Source organism: Notolepis coatsorum (assembly GCF_963971535.1).
Source record: "Notolepis coatsorum genome assembly, chromosome: 14".
Taxonomy (NCBI): Eukaryota; Metazoa; Chordata; class Actinopteri; order Aulopiformes; family Paralepididae; genus Notolepis; species Notolepis coatsorum.
The window spans coordinates 21,248,724-21,273,341 of NC_140178.1; the positions used below are offsets into that span (position 1 = coordinate 21,248,724).

The window sequence follows — 24,618 nt, forward strand, 5'->3', positions numbered from 1 at the left end:
CTGCCCGACTGTGCGCCGAGGTGGTAGGTATTATGACCATGATATGGTCATAAAGGGGGGTGGATAGGTGAGAAGACCAACTGAAGGATTATGCAAATGTGATTGTGCTGTCTTGGAAAAGGAATTAACAGGAGAAAAAAGCAAATTAATGTAAAAATGAAAATATTATGAATACTAATTTCTGTGTCTTCCCCAGATCTTATGAAATAATGTGGAATCAAAAGTGCTGTAACTTAAGAAAAATGGGTTTTTAAAAATTGTGTTTTATTTAAAGGTATAATGATTAGATTAAATTGTTTTATTGTTTTCAACAAACCCAAAAGTTGAAAGTAGGCCTTTGGCTATGAGCCCAGAGGAACAAAGCCCAATGATAGTAGGTGGTAAACACTGGATCATGAGGGCAGAGTAGGTTAATTGGGGATCTAGATGAATGGGTCATTTGGATTCCCCGGGAGGGGGCCATAGTCAGGGGAAATGTGGGAAAGAAAAGAAGAAGACAAGAAGGCCAAAATTGATGAGATGTACGAAAGAAGAATGGAAAAAATTGAGACGAAAAATTGTGAAAAATTCAAAATTTAAGATTTTTATAATTATGTTAAATTGTATGGTTAGTATGTATAGAAAATCAAGTCAATATATCATATGTGACGATAAGAATCGTCAAAGTGGGGAAATGTGGTAAATATTGACGTTGAATTTCATAAATAATATGTGTGAATAATTAGAGAGTCATAATGTAGGAGAGACAGACATTCCACACCAACCCCCTCTCATGAGAAGGCTGCTTACCCAAATGGTATGTAGGAGAACAGTTACAGGTCACAAAGCCCCCTCAAGCTAAATGTAATCAAGAGACAACAAGGACTATGTAAATAAGTTGCACCCCACAGATGAAATGGGGACTCAATATAAATCCTGGTAAATTTAACACTGTTATATTATCTGGTAAATAAAGGTTGGTGTAGGTAACTTACAAAGAATACTACCATTTAGGATGTCACATGAAAGGAAGGGTGATTACACTCTTGATATAGAAGTCATCACAGCTACTCTGTCAACAAGCAGAGTGGGTTTTCAGTGCTAAATATGGATGGATACAGGGGTGACAGAGAGCCATTCTCCACCCCCCACTATAGAATTCTGGTTAGTACTGTATGGTAATATGGCCAAAAGGATGAGGCTATTCACACCACCCCACCAGATGACATCACACCAGCCCCCACCCGTGGGACAAGACCCACACAGAAGATCAAGGAGGTGGGGGCAGCCGGCCCCCCCCCAGAGAAACCCAGAGGTGGGGGCTGCCAGCCCCCACAGGAGACCGCCCACAGAAGACGCCTGATTGGACCAAATGTATTAGTAAAATGTACTATTATTGGCTAGAAATTATAGGATATAAGGGGATACAAAATGGTAGTTCAGGAGCCCAGATCAACCAACCCCGATCTGCGGCTCCACCCCCCCACCATCGAGAGACTGATGCTGTGCTGTTTGCATTTTATGTGAGTAAATACATGGGAAACACCATTTGTTGTTTAAGTTTAGTGTAATCCTTAAATATCTGAAACCAGATTTACTCATGTATAATGTGTGCAGTATGGTCAATGTATGTTCAAATTATGTTACCAAGTGACTGTTTTTGTACATATTGGGGTTTGATTATGCAAACCTGATTGTGATTTCTGTACACAGACAGCCCTGTTAATGTTTTCTGATAATCTTTTGTCTTATTCACCTTGGCCTCTGGCTCTGATCAAATAAATGTTGAATTGGACTATAGTTCATGGTTTGTCTGGCTACACGTTAAATTCTTCATCTGCTTTAAGTCAGATGAAGAGATCAACAATTCTATCGATATGATCCCTTTCTCCTCCTTCCAGATAAGCAATCTCATTGTACTGTACTACAATAACCTTAGATTATTGTAGGGTTCTGTGGGAATTTACTACACCACCTTAGCCGCTAGTCAACTGGGCTGCAGGTATAACTACACCTTGAGCCAGACCCTGTTCTGTGTCTGTCTCTGCACCTGTACCTTCCTGCAGCACCAGAGCTCTGTGTCTGTCTCTGCACCTGTACCTTCCTGCAGCACCAGAGCTCTGTGTCTGTCTCTCCACCTGTACCTTCCAGCAGCACCAGAGCTCTCTGTGTCTGTCTCTCCACCTGTGTCTGTCTCTCCACCTCTACCTTCCAGCAGCACCAGAGCTCTGCGTCTGTCTTTGCACCCGTACCTTCTAGCAGCACAGACACCAGCGGCGTGCGGTCGCTGTTCTTGGTCTGTTGCACCAGCAGCTCGCCGTCGTCCAGGACGTGGGTCACTGGGTCGCCCCACTTGATGATGCCGTTCATGATATAACTGGCATAGTCCTCCTGGTTGATACCAAACGCCTGGCGGATGGAGAGAGAAGCATTCGTTAGTTAGTTAGTTAGTTAGTTAGCTACTGTAGTTACTTTTATTTTCATCTTTTATAGGCCCAATCTGTGGTGCCCAAAAAAATAACCCCACCCCAAAAAATTATAGTTATAGGAAGTGTTATATGTTTCTATTCTCTAGTTGATTGACTGTTGAAAGACTAACACTAAACAACAGAACAGATACATAATGAGTTTGTAATCGTATTTGGCGTATTTTGTAGCTGTCCAGCAACGAGGACCTCGTAGACTTAAACATTACAATCAACTGATCCCAAGCTCCACCCTCTTTTCTCGAGCCTCCAATCACAACTGTCGCTTTCCTCGCTCAAGCTAAGAGGGTGGAGCCTAGGAATCGGTTGCTTACACGCCTATTCCAAGTACCTGTGTGTGGCAAAGAGTCTACGAGATCCTCATTTCATATCGTAAAGATCTTTGTGCGTCTTTAATATTCAAGACCCTCCGAGCTGTCTCTGTGAGAGTGAAGTCGACAGACCGTCATCTACTTCTCCTCTGGATGTGGCCTGGGGGTCTGGGTACCAGAGTACTACCGTCAGTGGCGTTGCGCAATATGTCGGGGCCCCCCCGCAGGTCAGACCATGAGGACCCGCCCACTCCCCTAAATCAATAATAAAGTGAGAAAGTAAAAAAAAATCGCCGCGTGGGAGCAAATTCGAGACACATATTCTGTTGCAAAAAGGTGTCCCACGGTCTCCTCTATGGCCGTGAATACTTTCACGTGGATCGGAATCACGGCGCGCCCATGGGACACTTTTCCGTTTCGGCGAGTTTATTCCACGCTTTCGGCTTTCCTTTTCTAAGCATTTTCGGGGCTACATGTGAATGAGTAAAAGTTGCGGGACGCCCAGATGTACCCACGGTAGAAAGCTCGCGTGGAGCCCATAATAGGCTCACTTAAAACAGCATTTTTTAAATCACGCGAAATTTTCAGGGTCGCAAGCTGACCTTTTCCCCTCGTTTTCGATGATGGAAGTGATTTAGGAAAAGCTTCGGCACGCCGAGAGGTACCCGTGGATTTAATCTCGCGAGGATCGGGGCAATATTCGGCCCGTGGGAGCACTCTGCGGCTGTAGGCTACTTTTTTAAATGTTTATTTTTTCAGGCATCTTTTGTAAACAGTATATGGTCAGTAGGAACTGTATAATAATATAATATAATCAGGGCTTCAGCAGCGGGGGTGCTGAGATAAGTGATATAATAATAATAATAATAATAATAATAATAATAATAATAATAATAATAATAATAATAATAATAATAATAATAATAATAATAATAATAATAATAATAATAATAATAACAACAACACTCTCGTTCACTAGAGGAGACCACTGCCCAACTCCGCGCTCTCACGCTCAGCTCTGCGGAGCGACACAAACAATGTAACCGTTTTGATGCATACATGTAACCTGTAGTAGCATACTGGTTATGGCGAATAAAACGTTCTATTCTTCTAACCTGTCTCGCCGGCTGTAGCGTGGCTGGGGGCCTGGCTGGGCTGTGGACGCGGCGCGGCGGCCGGCCTGGGTGGGGAGCTTACTGCCGAATGCATTCTTCAGTAACGTTAGAGTCAGTATATCTTTGCTGCCTGCTGGAACAATGATGTTCTTTTTCGTAGCTTTGCCGTCTCCTGTTCGGCTTTCGCTCTCATCTTGTTTTTCTAAGCACCGCCGCTTGCTTGGATATTTGTGGCATTTTTACCGGCGCCTTCCCGCTGTGTTTTGAACGCTGCCAATGAACATTAGACTCTGGCAGGAGCACTCATTCAGGGGTACTACGACTATGCTTGCACCTCATGGTACCAAAGCACCTCAAAGGCGCTAAAAACAAAATTACAAACATCTCAAAACAAACTGGTCAGACTACTGCTTGACCTTACTCCTAGAACCCACCTCACCCCTGCCCACTTTGACAACCTAGGATGGCTTAGAGTAGACGACAGAGTACAACAACTTGCAATGGGCCTGGTCTACAAGATACACTACACGACCAAGGTACCCATGTACATGTCAAAATACTTCCCAAAGGTCAGTGAATACCACGATCACAACACCAGAGGGAGCTCCACAAATCATGTTAAACCCAGATTCGGCTCAAATAAGGGACTAAACACGTTTCGCAATTATGCCACATCAATGTGGAACGCCCTACCCAAAGCTGTAAAGGAATGTGGATCACTACCCACTTTCAAAACCTCTCTCAAGGGACACCTACGGGAGACTGCAATTCAACACTGGCCCCTGTAAATATCCTAACCCAACCCCCTCCAATGTACAGTCATTTACCTAGTATGGTTTTGTCAATAGTTCAATGTACAATTGTGTTTGTTTGTACAGTGTCTCCTCCCCCCCCCCCTCAATGTACAGTGTTACTTGTTTATACAGTGTGCCCCCCGCCCCCCCCCCCCCCAACCACCTCCAATGTAAATTACCCAGTATGGTTGTCAATATCCCAATGTACCCAACCCCCCCCACCCAACCTCCTCCAATGTACAGTTTCTACGTCAAATGTATATACTCCCTTTTCTTGACTCCTTCTGTATCACAAACAGTACTGTATTTGCAAATCTGGTATGTCATAAATGTATAGATGTAGCAGTACTGACTATCTGTATGTCATGTATGTCATATATGTCTATATGAATTGAAAATGGGGGACCCTGATGGAAACAAGACAAACGTCTTTCTCAGGTCTGCATCCCCTTAACAATTGTATGTATTGAGCCGTACTGTATTGTACCCATTCTGCAATCTGTTAAATAAAGTTTTCATTCATTCATTCATTCATCAGCCTAGCCCTATCGCAGGTGAGCAAATCATAGCAGGGACGGGAGGGCGCGAGATGCATCCAGCTGCAGCCCCGCAGACCATACTGGGCTCCACTGTCTGCGCCCTGTTCGCGCGCGTTACAAAATCTAAGAGGATAGTCTACAGTGGCGGCGGGGCCCCTTAAGCTCCGGGGCCCCCCCGCACCGTGGGGGTTGCGGGGGCCTCCGCTACGCCACTGACTACCGTATAGAGACAGGGTTGGACAGGAACAGGAAGAGAACACAGAAAGCACTGTTTACGTACCGGTTTGATGTCGTTGTTCAGCGATCCAAAGAAGTCGGTTCTGGTGACCTGTAGCTTCTCGGCTCTCTCCATGTCCACCTCCACTGTCGATGTAGCCTGGAGACACACACGCGAGCGCACACGAAAGTTAGGAACAGCAGCTCTCTGCTCTTTGTATGTCTACCTCCACTGTACATGTTGCTTGGAGAGAATACACACACACACACACACACACACACACACACACACACACACACACACACACACACACACACACACACACACACACACACACACACACACACACACGCACACACACACACACACACACAGCTGAGCCTGAGCGTATCGACATACCCCTAACTGAAATATCTATTCACAGGTTGATTTTGCTGTATAGTCCGTTCTGTCCTTTTGGTTGTTCTCTCTCTTGTCCATAGATGCGCTACTTGTGTTAAAGCCTAAAGTTGTATGTTTTACACTGGTAATAAAATATATTGTGTGACACAGCCACATATGGATGGACTTGTCCAGTGGTGAAGGGGTAAAGTACCTTTTTTATGGTGGGGACAGTGAGTGGCTAGATAAGTAAAAGCACACCGCTGTCCTCAGATGAGAAGAATTTCCCCTAGGCAAAGGTGTAGACCGGTTCCGAATGAACAGGTAGGTATAATTTTAGAATGACCCTTTAAGAGTTTCATGCAGCGTGCACACGGGGAGAGGGATGTTAAAGGGGCTATGCATTATAAATGTCATTTTTCAGTCTCTAGCATTGTATTATAGTAATAGGAGTTCGTATCAATGTGTTTTAGGGTCTAAATACCATATTGGCGGATTGCTCCGATTCAGCCCAGCCCCTTTCGTCCTCTAGTAAATCGGGTCATTTTGATTTGAAGGCCTGAGTCACGTCATTCGGGCTGTGGGTAGCGCACAGTGATGCGATTGGCTCTGTGGTTGGAGCTAATGCCCGCCCCCATTCTACCTAGACTAGACAGCGAGTGGAGCTGCGGGGCCGTGCGCTTTGGAGGGAGAGAAAGGAAGAGAGAGCCGAGAGGGAGCGAAAGGAAGAGAGAGCCGAGAGGGAGAGAAAGGAGAGAAAGGAAGAGAGAGGGAGGGAGGGAGAGAGAGGGGGCACTTGGGGGGGGGGGGGGTACCTGCCGGCCACGCGCCACACGGGAGATTGAAAGAAAGAAAAGAAAAAAAACACACAAGCTGCCCCGTCTCATCAGCGAGAGCCGAGTGGGAGAGAAAGGAGAGAAAGGAAGAGAGAAGGAGGGAGGGAGAGAGAGGGGGCACTTGGGGGGGTGGGGGGTACCTGCCGGCCGCGCGCCACACGGGAGATTGAAAGAAAGAAAAGAAAAAAAACACACAAGCTGCCCCGTCTCATCAGCGAGTGGAGCTGCGGGGCCGTGCGCTTTGGAGGGAGAGAAAGGAAGAGAGGGGGCATTGCCTCTCTCTCTCTCTCTCTCTCTCTCTCTCTCTCTCTTCCTCTTCCCCCCCTCCCTCCCTCCCTCTACCAGTGCAGACTGTGGTCTGACTGTCACTCAAAGTGCTTATGGGCGGAGCCAGGCCATAACAGCCTGATTTCTTGAGGCTGAAAAATGATGGTTTTGAGTACTTGATTAGAAATATAAAACAATGCATTTTTTTGAAAAAAACCTTACAAATGTCTTCAATAGACTAACAGGAATTGTGTAAAGTTGCCCAAATAGTGCTAGGAATAGCAGTGCATAGCCCCTTTAAAGGGATGTAGGAAGCGCGCGACAAGGAGAGGTGTTTGAAATGTTGTGTTTGTAGGCGAGCTAGGTGGGTTTGAATGAGACCTAGACAGCCCGAGTTATTGTTGAAGAGCTCTTTAATTCGTTTTCTCTTATTTGTACGTTATATCTTTGTCTCCCGGTTGACTGGATTCTGCCGCAGGAGCAAATCGCACGTCTTGCGTTCCAGTGTAGGCAAGTACAAGTTGTTTGTTTGTTTTGTATTGGTTGCGGCAAACGCCCTTTATTTTTGTGTGAAAATAACCTTTTGAGGTGGGAAAAGAATATTATTTACGTGCCGTTTTTTTAATCACCAGAACGGTGTTTTTGTTTTGTTTTGGAGAACGGAACGAAACCCACAGTGGACTGAGAGTCGCGGTGGTAATCTTTTAGTTTGTGTTTATTTTTTTGCCATTGCCATTGAACGAGAGAGGACAGCTAAGACCAGTGGTGAGTCATATTTGAGTTATTGTTTATCTGTGTTGTTTGACTATGTAAATTGAAGGCTTACTGACAGCGGATTGTTCCCACTATGGTCAGTGAGGGGCAGTTCAAGTTGTTATAATTGTTCAAAAATAACAATATACTGTAAAGCAGTATACCAGATTAATAAAGTCATAGAAACAGAAACTCACAATCTGTCTCTACTAGATGTTGCCTGGATTGTATGCTTGCAATTAGCCAGCCTGACCTTGATGTGGCATGTCATTGATTTGCAATCGTGGTCAATCAATTAGTCAAAATACATTTGATTAGCTAGTTTATCCTATTATAATTCAATACTTTGATGTGGCAGTTCATTGACCAATTCTGTAAGCGTGGTCAATCAATTAGTCAAAAGACATTAAATTAGCTAGTTTATCCTCAATATGATAATTCAATACTTTTATTGGCTGGTTTATGGTGAATTGGCCAGTGACTGACCTTGATGTGGCGGTTCATGGCGGTGGACTGGGCCGCTCGGACCAGCCCTTCCAACTCGGCACCACTGAAGTTCTTGGTCTCGGTCGCCAGCTCTGGGATGTCGACGTCGCCAGCCAACAGGCCGAAGCCTTTCATCTTGTTGGTGTGGATTGTCAGGATCTGGACACGCCCCTTCTCGTCAGGCAGGCCTGGGCGGGGGATGGAAGGGAGGATTGGGTTGTTAGGGAGATTATGTGGGGGGGGCTATTCTGACACGATCCACTAGAATGGAATAGAATACAAATACTTTATTTATCCCGAGGGGAAATTCGGCACTACACAGTAAACGGTAAACATTTAGGTAGTCAAAAAACAAAAGTCACGAATAAGAATAAAAATAAGAGTAAGAATAAAATACAGTCCGGGATATACATTTTCTATGTTATGTATATACATTCTAAAATCTATCTAAAGTCAAAATATACAGAAAAATATACAGTAAGTTTCATTTCTGACATGTGGAGTTTAGTATTGGGGTAAATGCTTTAGCCTGGCGTTCACCCGGCATCCCATACCACAATCTGGGCATCGTCCCTGACGACTGAATTACATTTACATTGAAAGTGTCAACAAATTATCTGATTAATCATCTTGTCATTAACACTTTGAGTGCCAGCAGGGGGCGCACGATTTATCGCTTGAATGCCAGCCTTTTTGGACAGATTTTCCGATATTTCATGATTTTCTCTGGGCTATTTCTATATTCTATATTATGGCTATGTGTCTAATACGCCCGTCGCTTATCAATGACTTTCTTGCAGTCAATATGTACGAAACGGCGCTCATCAACGACCCTCCGTGCTCCGGCTTTCAACAGCGGGGAGAGTATTATGGGGCTTATGCCGCGAAGCAGTAACACACATAGTTGCAATGCATCTGTCAGTCGTACTTAACTATGTGTTCACTGTTGTGTTACTGCTTCGCGGCATAAGCCCCATAATACTCTCCCCACTGTTGAAAGCCGGAGCACGGAGGGTCGTTGATGAGCGCAGCGATGCCGCTCACGGCGCCCCTCTCCCCTGCAAAAAGATTATTCCAATTCCTGATCGCCATTCCAAATATCGATCGCGTTTTTTGATCCAACGTTAGGTACTCGAAACAGATAATCCACGCTGCTCTGAGTGTCCACAATGAATCCAATCATCTCGGGTTACATGCCTGAGAAGTAAAATGTGGATTCCGGGTTTTTTTTCCCCCATGCATTTCCATTGAGTCCAATCCAATGGGTGCATTACCATCCGGGAGACGATAGGGGGCGGTATTTTCCCTGTTCGAGCTCATAGACAGTCCCAATGATAACGTGAGGCTAGATTGATGAAAAATGAATGGATATCGCTAATAAAAGCAATAACGATTAAATAACAAGATTTCTCGTCCCTGGCACTCAACGCATGGCATGAAATCACAAGATTTCTCGTGGCTGGCACTCAATGTGTTAACAATGAAGTGAGGAGAAGAGTTAAGTGCTGCTCTTACCGATCTCCATCTTCACCTCAAACCTGCCAGGTCTCAACAAGGCATCGTCAATTAGATCAGGCCTGTTGGTCATGCCTAGAGAGAGAGAGAGAGAGAGAGAGAGAGAGAGAGAGAGAGAGAGAGAGAGAGAGAGAGAGAGAGAGAGAGAGAGAGAGAGAGAGAGAGAGATCTGTAAAGCATTCCCGGTAACCTATGGGTAACCGAGAATACCTTGAGGTACCAGGAATACCTTGCATAGGTATTCCCGGTTACCTAAATAGGTATTCCCGTTACCTGATAGGTATTCACGGTAACTTATAGATATTGATATGTATTCTGGTTACTTGTGCAAAAGAGAGGTTACCAGGAATACCGTTACCATATAGGTATTCACAGTAACTTATATGTATTCCGGTAATTAATTAATTTAATTTAGGCAATCATATTATCAGGGGTAGGCTAGCATATAGAATAGAATGGTGGCATGGTGGTGGTGTAGACTGACTAGGGGCATGGTGGTGCTATCTGAGTGGTGCTAGCTTCTATCTGAGTGGTGCTAGCTGCTATCTCAGTGGTGCTAGCTTCTATCTGAGTGGTGCTAGCTGCTATCTCAGTGGTGCTAGCTGCTATCTGAGGGGTGCTAGCTGCTATCTGAGTGGTGCTAGCTGCTATCTGAGTGGTGCTAGCTGCTATCTGAGTGGTGCTAGCTGCTATCTGAGTGGTGCTAGCTTCTATCTGAGTGGTGCTAGCTGCTATCTGAGTGGTGCTAGCTGCTATCTGAGTGGTGCTAGCTGCTATCTCAGTGGTGCTAGCTGCTATCTGAGTGGTGCTAGCTGCTATCTGAGTGGTGCTAGCTGCTATCTGAGTGGTGCTAGCTGCTATCTGAGTGGTGCTAGCTGCTATCTGAGTGGTGCTAGCTGCTATCTCAGTGGTGCTAGCTGCTATCTGAGTGGTGCTAGCTGCTATCTGAGGGGTGCTAGCTGCTATCTGAGTGGTGCTAGCTGCTATCTGAGTGGTGCTAGCTGCTATCTGAGTGGTGCTAGCTGCTATCTGAGTGGTGCTAGCTGCTATCTGAGTGGTGCTAGCTGCTATCTGAGTGGTGCTAGCTGCTATCTGAGTGGTGCTAGCTGCTATCTCAGTGGTGCTAGCTGCTATCTCAGTGACCTAGACTGACTAGGGGCATGGTGGTGTAGACTGACTAGGGGCATGGTGGTGTAGACTGACTAGGGGCATGGTGGTGTAGACTGACTAGGGGCCTGGTGGTGGTGTAGACTGACTAGGGGCATGGTGCTGTAGACTGACTAGGGGCATGGTGGTGTAGACTGACTAGGGGCAGGTTGGTGTAGACTGACTAGGGGCATGGTGGTGTAGACTGACTAGGGGCATGGTGGTGTAGACTGACTAGGGGCATGGTGGTGGTGTAGACTGACTAGGGGCATGGTGGTGGTGTAGACTGACTAGGGGCATGGTGGTGTAGACTGACTAGGGGCATGGTGGTGTAGACTGACTAGAGCCATGTTGGTGTAGACTGACTAGGGGCATGGTGGTGGTGTAGACTGACTAGGGGCATGGTGGTGGTGTAGACTGACTAGGGGCATGGTGGTGTAGACTGACTAGGGGCATGGTGGTGGTGTAGACTGACTAGGGGAATGGTGGTGGTGTAGACTTACTAGGGGCATGGTGGTGTAGACTGACTAGGGGCATGGTGGTGTAGACTGACTAGAGCCATGTTGGTGTAGACTGACTAGGGGCATGGTGGTGGTGTAGACTGACTAGGGGCATGGTGGTGTAGACTGACTAGGGGCATGGTGGTGGTGTAGACTGACTAGAGGCATGGTGGTGTAGACTGACTAGGGGCCTGGTGGTGTAGACTGACTAGGGGCATGGTGGTGGTGTAGACTGACTAGGGGCATGGTGGTGGTGTAGACTGACTAGGGGCATGGTGGTGGTGTAGACTGATTAGGGGCATGGTGGTGTAGACTGACTAGGGGCATGGTGGTGGTGTAGACTGACTAGGGGCATGGTGGTGGTGTAGACTGACTAGGGGCATGGAGGTGGTGTAGACTGACTAGGGGCATGGTGGTGGTGTAGACTGACTAGGGGCATGGAGGTGGTGTAGACTGACTATGGGCATGGTGGTGGTGTAGACTGACTAGGGGCATGGTGGTGGTGTAGACTGACTAGGGGCATGGTGCTGTAGACTGACTAGGGGCATGGTGGTGTAGACTGACTAGGGGCATGGTGCTGTAGACTGACTAGGGGCATGGTGGTGTAGACTGACTAGGGGCATGGTGGTGTAGACTGACTATGGGCATGGAGGTGGTGTAAGACTGACTAGGGGCATGGTGGTGTAGACTGACTAGGGGCATGGTGGTGTAGACTGACTAGGGGCATGGTGGTGAAGAACCCTAACTCAGGTGGGCAGGAATACCTGTTATTTCCCAAATTCAGTTCAAATGCCATCTTGGAATAACAAAACAACGATTGTGTGCAGACAATTGAAAATGTTGGGTTCCTTTCCACTTTCTTGAAGATAGAAAAAATTTAAATACTTGTTCTAGAACTGCATTTTTTGCACTTGTTTATTAAGTTACTGGGAATACCCTTTCCTTGTTTTTGCTCATTTTAACAGACAAAACACAACACATTCTAGTAATTCTGGTTTACATCTAACCCTTATTATTGCTGTTATGATTTCCAAAAATTAAATCTCACCAATCTTTAGTAAAATAGGAGATTTAAGTGTTTATCTGGAATTGTGAGGATATGTATTTGTGGTAACCTGGGATCAATATGTGAAACATAATTATCTCCTAAAATAATTGGCCACAAAAGACTAAACTCATTTTGGTTGTTCATTGGGGTGTCAAGATCATGCCCAAAACATATCATGCATCTGCCATGAACATTAAGCCTTTTTTGTTTGTCATCAATTGAAGGCCATGAACTATGTTGACTCATATCCCTCTACCCTGATTTTTCCTTCAGATTCAGCTACATTTTAATTCTCTTGAGATAACTCAGGGAGAACTATGGCTATATGTTACATGATGATGATATCCCTACAAAACAACCAAAACATTTAAATTCTCTCTTAAATTGGAGGAGATAAGTGAATTGGTATTCCCGGTAACTTAGGTAAACTTTAGAGGTCCGCCATCCCTCATTACATGATGTTTTTTTTTTTAAAGGTGAATTATTTGGCATCTATAACAATCATTCCTGACATAAGAAAATATTTTAATGTTGTTCGTATAACGTCCTGGGTTATATGGCTTAGAAATGGGGCAGGTTACCGGGCATACAAGCGTTACCCATAGCGTTCTCAATATGCCTGAATATAGTGAGTGAGTGAGTGAGTGAGTGAGTGAGTGAGTGAGTGAGTGAGTGAGTGAGTGAGTGAGTGATGGCATTGACCCACGAGTGAGTGAGTGAGTGAGTGAGTGAGTGAGTGAGTGAGTGAGTGAGTGAGTGAGTGAGTGAGTGAGTGAGTGAGTGAGTGAGTGAGTGAGTGAGTGAGTGAGTGAGTGAGTGAGTGAGTGAGTGAGTGAGTGAGTGATGGCATTGACCCACGAGTGAGTGAGTGAGTGACAAGCACGGATCCCTGTTCTCCGTTGGCGACTGAAAACCCACCGATGACCAGGATGTTATTGAGCTGCTCCACTCCGTCGATCTTAGACAGTAGCTGGTTGACCACCGTGTCGTGCACGCCCGTGCTGCTGGCGCCCGTGCCTCTCTGCTTGCAGATGGCGTCCAACTCGTCAAAGATGAGGATGTGGAGGCCACTGTTGGCTCCCAGCTAGAGAGAGAGAGAGAGAAAGAGGGGCGTGGGAGAGAGGAGAGCTTTAAAAGGACCATATGATGAACCTATGTCCAATTTATCTCCTGGTAGCCTCTTGTCAAAGAAATCAGTGATAGCATTAGACCAGAAAGCCGTTACGGAAAGCGGTTCATGAACGTAAGCGAGGAAGTCCATATGCAGAGAGAACATTACACATGGCAACATGTTCTCTGAGGAGCTACCAATTTGTTAGCGTGACCAGGAGATCCTTTTGAGTAGATATTTTGAGTAGTATCACCATTACGTTTACATTTTCTTAAAAAAAAATAATAATAATATTTTTAAGAAATTAAGCTATGCTCAGGAAAATGGTCAGGGGTAATGTAAAATATGTGTGCCGCTTAGTAAACAGCACCACGTCATATTTAGACCGGTATGGTCCTTGAAATTAAGATTAGAAAACTCCTCAGTGAGGCCATTTGTTCCACTGTGAAAGAAAAACACATGAACAACCAGTCAGGCACTCGTTTCCAAACCACAGTGACATCACACAGGAAGCAGCGTCACATAGCGATAACATGTACTGCATGACAACAGCCTCAGAGACTCATCAGCCGCCCTCGCCTCTGTATATAATATGAAGCGGCAAATCACAATCAGAGTGAAATCTGTCATCACTGTTGAATCACATGATGAAAAAAAATGCAAAAAGAGAAGGAGGTGAGGAGAGAGAGAGAATGAGGAAGAAAGAGGAAAGAGGGGGCTGGGAGGCAGGGAAGTGAAGGAAAGAGAGGGACGAGGAAGGAGGATGATAGAGGGAGCAGAGAGAATGAGGAAGAAAGAGACATTTATGGACAGGGTTAGCGGAGGAGAGGAACGAATTAACGAAAGAATGAAAGAACGAAATAAGGAGGAGAGAGGGATAGAGGAAGAGAGGAACTAAAGAGGAGGAGGGCTGTGGGTGTGGGGTTGTTAGAGGAGGGAAAGGGACCCGGAAAAATGCCAAGAGGAGAGGAAGAGGGCGATGAATGAAAAGGTAGAGATTCATTTCATGCTTCATTTGTGATTTCCAGGACTTTTTTCACACCTCAAATGGATGTGAGAGGAGTCTGCGGAGACATTTAATTACATCTCCTCCGTTTCCACCACCGCAGTCTGGAGGTCGCAACCACCACAGGAGTCACTAGCTAATGTTAAATACATTTGCACCGCTTAGATAAATATGATCATAATTAGTGTGTGTGTGTGTGTGTGTGTGTGTGTGTGTGTGTGTGTGTGTGTGTGTGTGTGTGTGTGTGTGTGTGTGTGTGTGTGTATGTGTGTGTGTGTGTGTGTGTGTGTGTGTGTGTGTGTGTGAGTATTTGCAGATTCTAGGCTTCCTCCAATAATAAAATTAGTAAAGTAAAATAGCCCGAGGCTTTTATAAAATATGAAGCACTTTGTAAAGCTGTTTTTCCAAAGGCTTTTATTACCAAAGGGAACTGGTAATGTTCTTATTTTTTTGCCAGAAACACACAGCCTGTGGAAGCGCCCCGATGTGCCGCAAAGCGCCGGGAACAGCAGCCAGGTTCCTTCCTGCGATCATGTTAACAGAAAGAACCGTTCATACAGCGATGGTTTTCAGCGTCAGTCTATTTTCTCCACAAGGCACGAGCGAATCGGACATCTATGGACCTGGGGGAATGTATTCCCAGTGTCCGAAATATTGTGTCTGTTACTATGCTTGAGTAAATTGTGATGAAACAAAGGAGAATATAAATAATGATTTATTTTTGCATTTTTTCCGGTGAATAACACCATGTTATAATTGTGCCGCATCCGACCGCGCTCACTGAGCTCATTCAGCACCTTCTTGAGATCAAGTGTACAAGAAATCTGAGCAAATGAATAGAGGGAAGATGATTAAACAGAAATATTTGTAGATACAGTACTGAATTATAATCCATTTGAATTATACATTCAAAATGTTATTATGAACTATAAATTACCTTATTATGGCCGAATCTATCGATAGGGAAAAAGCTCCTCTTTCCAATGGCAGTGTTAAATCTAGATGTAGTTATTTCCTCACAGTTTTACGATAAAAGAGAGATAGAATTAGCATTTTTCTGATCAATTCTTATTTTCGGAAAATCTTAAAAACATCGGTAAACAAACGTAGTGCTGAAAATATACACTTTGACTGCTGTTTTGATAGGGTTAAGGTCTTTACTCTTGGCTACATTTGAAAAAGAAACACAACATTAATTAATACGGTCTGTATTGATCGATTTATGATCAAAACAGCAGGGTTCCCCAACAGCTTAACAGGTTTTTAACGAAGTCAGAGATTAAATCCGAGAATCGACGGTGCCTTCAGTGTTCTCACCCTCTTCTGCTCGTCTTCGGCATCTGCGAACAGTTTCCTGATGTTGGCCTCAGACTCGCCGACGTACTTGTTGAGGATCTCAGGGCCGTTGACGATCTTTGGTTCTCGGGCGTTGAGCATCTTGCCGATCTGCCTGGCCATCAAGGTCTTACCACAACCTGGGGGTCCGAACAGCAGGATGCCCTTCACGTGCTTACACCCTGGAGGAGGAGGAGTGGAGGAGGAGGAGGAGGGGATGAGGGAGGAGGAGGGGATGAGGGAGGAAGAGGAGGGGATGAGGGAGGAGGAGGAGGGAGGAGGAGGGATTGGGGAGAATGAGGGAGAGAAGGAATGAGAGAGGGAGAAAGAATGAGAGGAGAGGGAGGATGGATGGATGGATAAGAGAGGAGGGAGAATATAAGAGATAAGAGAGGGAATGGGAGATGAGAGAAGGAGAGAGAATGAGAGGAGGGAGGACAAATGTAAGAGATCAGAGAAAGAGAGAGAAGGATTGCGAAAGAGAGAGAGAGAGAGAGAGAGAGAGAGAGAGAGAGAGAGAGAGAGAGAGAGAGAGAGAGAGAGAGAGAGAGAGAGAGAGAGAGAGAGAGAGAGAGAAGGAATTGGAGATGAGAGGGAAAGAGAAGGGGAGAGCGTGAGGCAGAGAAAGAAGAAAGGAGGGAGGGGGAACATAAGATGGGAGAGAAGAGAAGCAGGTAGAATGGAGAGGAGGGAAACAGGAGAGTGAAGGAGAAGAAATGTGAGATGAAAGAGGGAGGAAGAAAGGGAGGAGAACTTGAGTTTTCAGGATGAAAGAAGTGTAAAAAGAAATCTATAGGAATCACTTTCTTATTGTGCTCGTGTGTGAACTCATAAGTCTGTACTCATAAGTGTGTACTCTGTGTACTCATAAGTGTGTACTCAAAGCGTATTAGAACCTTGATTTCAATGTATGTGTTATAATGTTATATATAATCTATGGATAAAAATTTTAAGATATATAAAACCTTGCTTATTTGTCGAACAACTTGTAACTTGTATTACAAATAAGGAAGTAGTAGCGTATCTCCCATCTGTTCCACAATACCGGGAAGTGGGTAGACTGTTAGAACATGTGTATTAATATTGTTTTTTCTTTGGTAATTATGCTCTTATTAAAAAAGAAAGGAATACAAGAGTTTCTCACCCATCTGTTCCACGATGTCTGGGGGGAAGACTCGGGAGGCGAACGCTCTGCGGAAGATGTCTGAGAACTCCTTGTCCAGACCTCCGATGCCCATCTTCTCAAAGTTCCATTCTGGGTTGATGATGGTCTGTCTGGCCTCCTTGGTCTTTGCCTTACCTATTGCCAGACAGGCGAGGAGAGAAGGAGTGGGCTTAACCTCCCAGCACGTCATTTGTTGAGAGACTTGACGTCCCACAAGCCAAAGAGATGACAGAGTGGTTTACGGGTCAGACCAACGGCCCAATCGTAGTCTGTTTTGGACAGTGGTGCCATTAAAGTCCCCATGAAACGGCTAGCAGAATGCTATTTGATTCCACTTATGTATGTGTTTCCTGTAAAAACAAGAAACTAGGGAGGGACTTGTCGTGGAAATCGATTGGCATTTATAGAAGCCAATAGTGCTGAATGTGTATTACGGTCGACCCATTAGCTAGCAAGCTAACATTGAATTTGTTCAATTTAGTTAAAGAGGCAGAGTGCTAGCGTTGTTACAATGTGCTGTAAACGTCATTCTAGAAAGCATTTAATTGGATGCAACATTTTTATATAGTATTTTCCAGGAAATGAGAAACATCTATTTTGATTTCATGGGGCCTTTAAAACTTGAAGATTCTGCGTTTTTTTGCAGTAGTTTCTGACCCAATCTCAATGACACCAACTGGCAAATGTCCAATTTTGGTTTGGGGCACAGAACAGAAAGAGCGCAGGAAGGAGAAGGAAAGGAGAGCTTGTGTGATGACTGTCACCTTGCTTAAAATGGAGAGGGCAATCAGAATGAGATCAGTATTAAGGTTTTATTTAAGTATTTGGATTCAAACACTACCAACATGGGTTTTAAATTAATGTAATCCGGTAGAGGAAAAATATATTAGCATTTTAAATAGCTTCTTTATTATTATAATTTTTTATAAATATGTATTGCAGTAATACCCTTTTGGGGGGGGGGGGGTCACACATTCATAAACAGATGTTGATGTGAAAAGATAGTAGAGTATAGAAAGTCCACAGAGACACTGGAATTTCAAGATGGACGCTGAAAATCATTTAGTAAGAAAGATAATATGGGCCACACTAATATCAGTGATGGGGGAATGTGGTAAATTAAATACATACAAAATGTACATATTCCACTGGTGTTAACGAAAACAAAACCGCTGAACATCAAAAGACCTGAATGAATTAACGTACAAACCACTGTGAGAACCTAGCGACTATTTTAAGGAGAAATATGGAATCAATGTACTGTACCGACCAAGGTTATTATAGTTTACTAAAACTAAAACTAGGATAAAATGAGGAACTGTACCAACTAGTGTTAGAGGAAATAAGAAACTTAACAACAACTGCTATAAGGGGAAATATGGACTATACCAACTAGTGTAAGTGTAACGGGGAAGCCCGTGGGTATGTCCACAGTCACGGAAACAGGTGTGTTGACGAGTGACTGTGGCAGTGCGGGCTGGTAAGTTAAACTCACTTCCTCATAACAGGGTTAATAGACGCATAGGTACGGTAGTTAGGAGTGAATTCACTTCTTAGTGCAGCGGCCTGTGTCGTCGCCCGCAGACGCGGGAGCCCCCTGTTCGACTCCCCCTCGGGACATTCTCATTTAACATCAAACACAACGCAGACCAGTATGATCCGTCACATAAGGGGAAATAAGGAACATGGTTTCAGGGGAAACAACGTTACGGGACCTACCAACTAATACGAGAGGGGAGTAAGTGAACGTACCAACTAGCGTGAGGGAGGAGGTCTCTGCCTTTTCGAAGATCACCTGGCTGTTTCCTACCATCAGCCCAATGTCAATCTGTCAAAGAGAGGACAACAGAGAATACATGAGGGCCAAAGTTAGATAAAGTTCCTTATGTTATGTATGAGTTTGGTGAAGCCAGCGACAGAAGGACATGGTGAGACCAGACGCTCCATGGGCAGTTTCCATTCTTCATAAGCAGTTACTCAAAAGGAAATTAGCAGTTATATGGATTTGTAAATAATCGTAAAACAATTAAAAGTGAGAAGAAAATAGTCCTGTTATTGGTAGAAAACCTGTACATTGTATATTCTCTTTGTTTGTATAGCACTATTCTTTTTAAACAGAGCGTTTACATTTACATTGAATCCTTTTAATTCATTTAGCTGATGCTTTTATCCAAAGCGTCTTACAAGTTCTGTACAACAAGTCAGCAGGAAGCCTATTCTTTAATTGGAGCCGAAGAGTGCTGCCGAGTGCTTCCGCGTTTGCCCTGATTGGCTGCGACACGCCCCGCGGCAGCCGCAGAGCGGAGCGGCAGAGCTTTCAGCATTATGTAGCCGTAATCCCAGATGTTTCCATCGATGCTTAGCTCAACTGGTATGCTGCTGTGCTGTGGAGCCTGCGGTGCTGTTGGTCACAAGTTTGAATCTCTTCAATTTTTTTTCTTTTTTTTTTAGCTTTATCATCTCTTGCTATAAACGTGCATTCTTCCGCTGGTTAAGTTTAGGCATTCTTTCGGAGTTGGTTAAGGTTAGGGTTAAGTTAAGGTTAGGCATTATTTCGGAGTTGGTTAAGGTTAGGGTTAAGTTAAGGTTAGGGAGGGTTAAGGTTAGGCATTCTTTCGGAGTTAGTTAAGGTTAGGGTTAAGTTAAGGTTAGGCATTATTTCGGAGTTGGTTAAGGTTAGGGTTAAGTTAAGGTTAGGCATAATTTCGGAGTTGGTTAAGGTTAGGGTTTGTCACAGAGAATGCCTGTCTGTCTTTCTTGACGTGGAGGATGCAGCCTATTTCCGCACTGCCGCTCTCTCGCGCTGCCGCGGTCACATGGGCGTCATGGCCAATCAGAGAAACGCGACGCACTCTTCGGCTGTGATAAATATAGACGCCAGCAGGAAGGGTACAACTCTGGCAGCTAAGTAGCAATGTTGAACGTCAGTGCTACAGTCTTGAGTGCATCGTAGTAAGACATATAAACATAGTAAGTAGTAATATAGGCAAGGGAGATTATTTAGTAGCAAAATGCATTAGTCAACGGCAGAAAACTGGTCGCAAGGACTGAGAATAGGCGGCTTCTCTTTGATAACCCTCCCGGAGCTCGGATAGGAGTGGGTCTGAGGCGGTCAGAAGATGTAGAGCGGAGGGGTCTTGTTAGGGTGTGTAGTTAGAGACCATTGACCCGAGGTAGGAGGGAGGCGTTCCCCTCGCTGCACGGTATGCCAGGTCGAGGACCTTGAAGCAGATTTGTGCGGCAATGGGAAGCCAGTGCAGCTCTCTGAGAAGTGGGTTTTATTTGGTTTTATTTAGTTGGCTGTGATCTTTATGTCCTACATTCATTATGCGCTACCAGCACATAATCTTTGTATATCAATACTGATTCTGACATCCCCAATTCATTATGCACCACCGCCCACTAAGAAAATAAAACAAATCTAACTATTTAGTACCTACTCAGTCCCCTGATACATAATACGCAATGTCTGCAGAAGTAATGAGAATGATATTCATGAGGAGAGCCGTGTCATTACGATGATAAATTAATTTCCAAAACAGTTTGCCCTGAGAGGAAAGTTTACCCTGAGAGGGAGGTTTGCCCTGAGAGGGAGGTTTGCCCTGAGAGGAAGGTTTACCCTGAGAGGGAAGTTTACCCTGAGAGGGAAGTTTACCCTGAGAGGGAGGTTTACCCTGAGAGGGAGGTTTGCCCTGAGAGGGAGGTTTGCCCTGAGAGGGAGGTTTACCCTGAGAGGGAGGTTTACCCTGAGAGGGAGGTTTGCCCTGAGAGGGAGCCTGAGAGGGAGGTTTGCCCTGAGAGGGAGGTTTACCCTGAGAGGGAGGTTTGCCCTGAGAGGGAGGTTTGCCCTGAGAGGGAGGTTTACCCTGAGAGGGAGGTTTGTCCTGAGAGGGAACTGCACCTTGAGAGGGAGGTTTACCCTGAGAGGGAGGTTTGTCCTGAGAGGGAACTGCACCTTGAGAGGGAGGCTTACCCTGAGAGGGAGTTTCAAAGGGTTAAATTGGGTATCAAACAGGAATAATTTTAAGATTTTAAGAAAGACTGTCAGGTTTTAAACTGTTTGTATCAAACATGAAAGACTGTCAGGTTTTAAACTGTTTAAACAGTCATTCAGAACTGCACTATTGCATTATTTTACTGCTCTTTTCTTATTTTAAATCCTAATATGGTAATTCCTAATATGAACAACTGTGATTTGGTGTTATATGTCTTACCTTGACTTTGTCTATCTTTGTCTATTTTGCTCCTTTTGTGCCTGTCTTTTTTTATTATTATTTTTTGCTGCTGTGAAGCACTTTGACCTGTAATTCTTGTATGAAAGGTGATATACAAATAAAGTGTATTATTATTATTATTATTATTATTATTATTATTATTATTATTATTATTATTATTATTATTATTATTATTATGCAACGAGGCCGATGTACTGTGATAGCAAAATTCTCCAGTGAGTCCAGTCTGTGACCTTTGACCCATGTCACCTCCCCACTAATTTCCTGTCACTCACTGTCCTACTCACTAACAAAGCAGAACCACCCTAAAAAAGACAAACAAAAAACAAACATAGAATAAAATAATTTGTATAGTTGTTGATATTTGAGCAGCTACCTTCTGTTTCTTGCCAGTGGCTGGTTCTCCCCTCAGGATGCTGGAGTCCATGGCCTCCATGTCCTTTATCACCAAGCCAAACAACTTGTCACAGAAACTAAACACCAGCTGATAGAGAGAGATGGAGAGCGAGAGGGGGTGGAGAGTGAGGGAGCAACAAAGAAAGAGGGTGCATAGAGAAGGACAGAGACAGAAAGACAGAGGTATAAGAGAGAGAGAGAGAGAGAGAGAGAGAGAGAGAGAGAGAGAGAGAGAGAGAGAGAGAGAGAGAGAGAGAGAGAGAGAGAGAGAGAGAGAGAGAGAAGACAGAGGTATAGTAAAGAAAGAGAGAGCATAGAAAAGGACAGAGACAGAAAGACAGAGACAGAGGTATAATAGAGAGAGAGCGAGAGAGAGAGAGAAGGACAGAGACAGAAAGACAGAGGTATAGTAGAGAGAGAGAGAAGGACAGAGACAGAAAGACAGAGGTATAGTAGAGAGAGAGAGCATAGAGAAGGACAGAGACAGAAAGACAGAGACAGAGGTATAATAGAGAGAGAGAGAGAGAGAGAGAGAGAGAGAGAGAGAGAGAGAGAGAGAGAGAGAGAGAGAGAGAGAGAGAGAGAGAGAGAGAGAGAGAGAGAGAGAGAGAGAGAGAGAGAGAGAGAGAGAGCATGAAAGGAGAAAGCAGAGGAAAGGGGGAGAGAGAGAGACAAGAAACAGAGGGAGAGACAGATAGTGGGAGACAGACAAGAAGATGTTAATTAATTAATTAATTAATTCAATCTTTATTTAACCTCAAACATAATAAACACAAAACATAATAAATACAAAAAAAGAAAACAATATAGAAACAGAAAGTCAATCAATTAAACATTTAAAATGATTAAAAACAACTGCAGACGGCGGTGAAGAGGTTTAAGATTTAAACTAACTGACCAATAGATACTAATGAATTGAGTTTTAAAGTGCATTGCAAAACATCCCATGTTTCTGGGGTACAGGAGGAGAGAGAAGCAGAAGAGAGAAACAGGAGAAAGAGGAAAAAAGAGAGAGAGAATACAGAAAAAGAGACAGAGAGATAGAGACCAGGGGCGGGGCTAGGGGGTGGCTACTTGGGCTCAAGCCCCGAATGTTTTCTGAAAAGCCCTGAATCTATTTAAAAAAAAAAAAAAAAATTATATATATATTTTATTTTTTTTGACAATTCATCATTGTTACATGCAAATATGTTTGCGCCAGATTTAGCAGAAGCTAATTTCCATCTGTGGTCTATCCAGCTGCTAACTGTATTTGAGTGAGTTAAGTTGACAAAAACTTAATTCTTCCACCTTAGAAACATAGCTAAAGTACGGCCATTTATAAATCAAAAGGACGCTGAAAACCAGATCCATGCCTTTATCTCAAGACAACTTGACTACTGTAATGCACTCCTTACCGGCCTCCCGAAAAAATATGATGATAACTATTTTATTGCAATGCACTATTGCATTATTTTATTCTATTTTACTAACTATTTTATTGCACTGCACTATTTTACTTTGTATCAGTGAATCATAGACGCCTGGCCATAAGAGCATTCGGAGCATCTCTGCTCTCCCACTATTGAACTTGGGGGAGCAAAGGTATGCTCTTGCTCCACCACTTTTTGATCATATGAAAAATATGATATATCCCCCCCCAATATATAAATCTAACCATAACAACGTTATGGTTAACTGAGTTTTATAGTGAAAAGAGCAGCTTTATTGGTCAAGATTGAAGGCTCTATATTGCAGGAAATTGCACGTACAGGTTAATTAAATTAAAAAGAAATCGGCCGTGGAGGGGGTCTTGCCTGACCCCCACCAAACCACCCCTTGCCTGCCAAAAATTAAAAAAAAAAAAAAAAAGCGGGCACCTATCTGGGCTAAGCCCCGGATCTCCTATAATCCTAAATCCGCCCCTGATAGAGACATGACAGCAAAACATACAAAACACAAGTGTGTGTGTGTGCAGTGGTGCAGTCGTAATATGACAGTATGCCAAACGGCCCATGCACGCGTGCGTGCACACGCACGGGAACGCGCGTGCACGCACACGCATGCGCACAGATTTTATTTTTTTTTGCCTTGAAATAGAGAAGCTGAAAAAGGTAGCAGGATGTAGCCTTCAATATATAAATAAATTATATTGTCAACAGATATGGTTGAAAAACAAACAATGTTTTAAATGTAATAGTAGTTACAATTTCTTTAATTGAATCAACTTAAACTAGAAAAGTAAATACAAACTAAATTAACAATGTAAGTTACATTGTTAATTTAGTTTGTATTTACTTTTAGTTTAAGTTAATTCAATTAAAGAAATTGTTTTACACACAAACACAAAAGCAAACTTAAAATAATCAGACAACTTGTGTTTACTTGAAGTTTGTGTGTGCATGACTCCTAGTGCACAGCAAGGGAGGTTTGGTGATGAACCTTGTGGTGCGGTCACACCCACTCGCGCGCGCAGGTATACACACACACACACACACACGCATGCACACACACACACACACACACACACACACACAAGCGCATATGCGCCGTGCAATCTTTCTATCATACACGCTCTTCTTGCTCTCTATTTGTGTGAATGTGCGCGCGCGAGAGCAATTGGAAAGCTGGCGCGCAGCACGGCAGACGCTTGATTCATAAGCAGGTAGACCCCCATCACGAATTCCGAGCCACATTAGTATTCACCTCCACTGCCGTCACACAGAATGAAGGGGGAGATGCATTCAGATAGCCAACACCCAGACACCTAGTCTACCTGCGCTTTTTGTTATGTAAAACGGTGGCCGCCGGCCGGGTACTTAGTCACAACGAATGGGTAGAGCGCATTTTTGTGTGCGCGACTGCGTGTACACGTGCGTACACATCCGTGCGCGATTGTGCGTACTTCTGCCTCAGTGACGTAGCCTAAGCGGCGTTTAACCGCGTTTGACCACCACTGCATGCCTGTGTGTGTGCATGCATGTGTGTGCGTGTGTGCACGTGTGTGTGTGTGTGTGT

The 24,618-nt window shown here is 44.2% G+C and overlaps 1 protein-coding gene across 1 annotated transcript in view; it reads right to left on the bottom strand.

Annotated features, from left to right (window-relative positions):
* LOC311239749 (vesicle-fusing ATPase) overlaps nt 1-24,618 on the bottom strand; it is a gene marked incomplete at both ends in the record, with an annotated part of 54,297 nt that overhangs the window by 21,011 nt on the left and 8,668 nt on the right. The window contains 9 exons of the mRNA XM_084328165.1: nt 2,232-2,388; nt 5,505-5,600; nt 8,165-8,352; nt 9,680-9,754; nt 13,292-13,457; nt 15,808-16,007; nt 16,970-17,125; nt 18,743-18,818; nt 21,602-21,709. Coding sequence (XP_084184291.1) covers nt 2,232-2,388; nt 5,505-5,600; nt 8,165-8,352; nt 9,680-9,754; nt 13,292-13,457; nt 15,808-16,007; nt 16,970-17,125; nt 18,743-18,818; nt 21,602-21,709 — 1,222 coding nt within the window. The remainder of the gene's footprint in view (nt 1-2,231; nt 2,389-5,504; nt 5,601-8,164; nt 8,353-9,679; nt 9,755-13,291; nt 13,458-15,807; nt 16,008-16,969; nt 17,126-18,742; nt 18,819-21,601; nt 21,710-24,618) is intronic.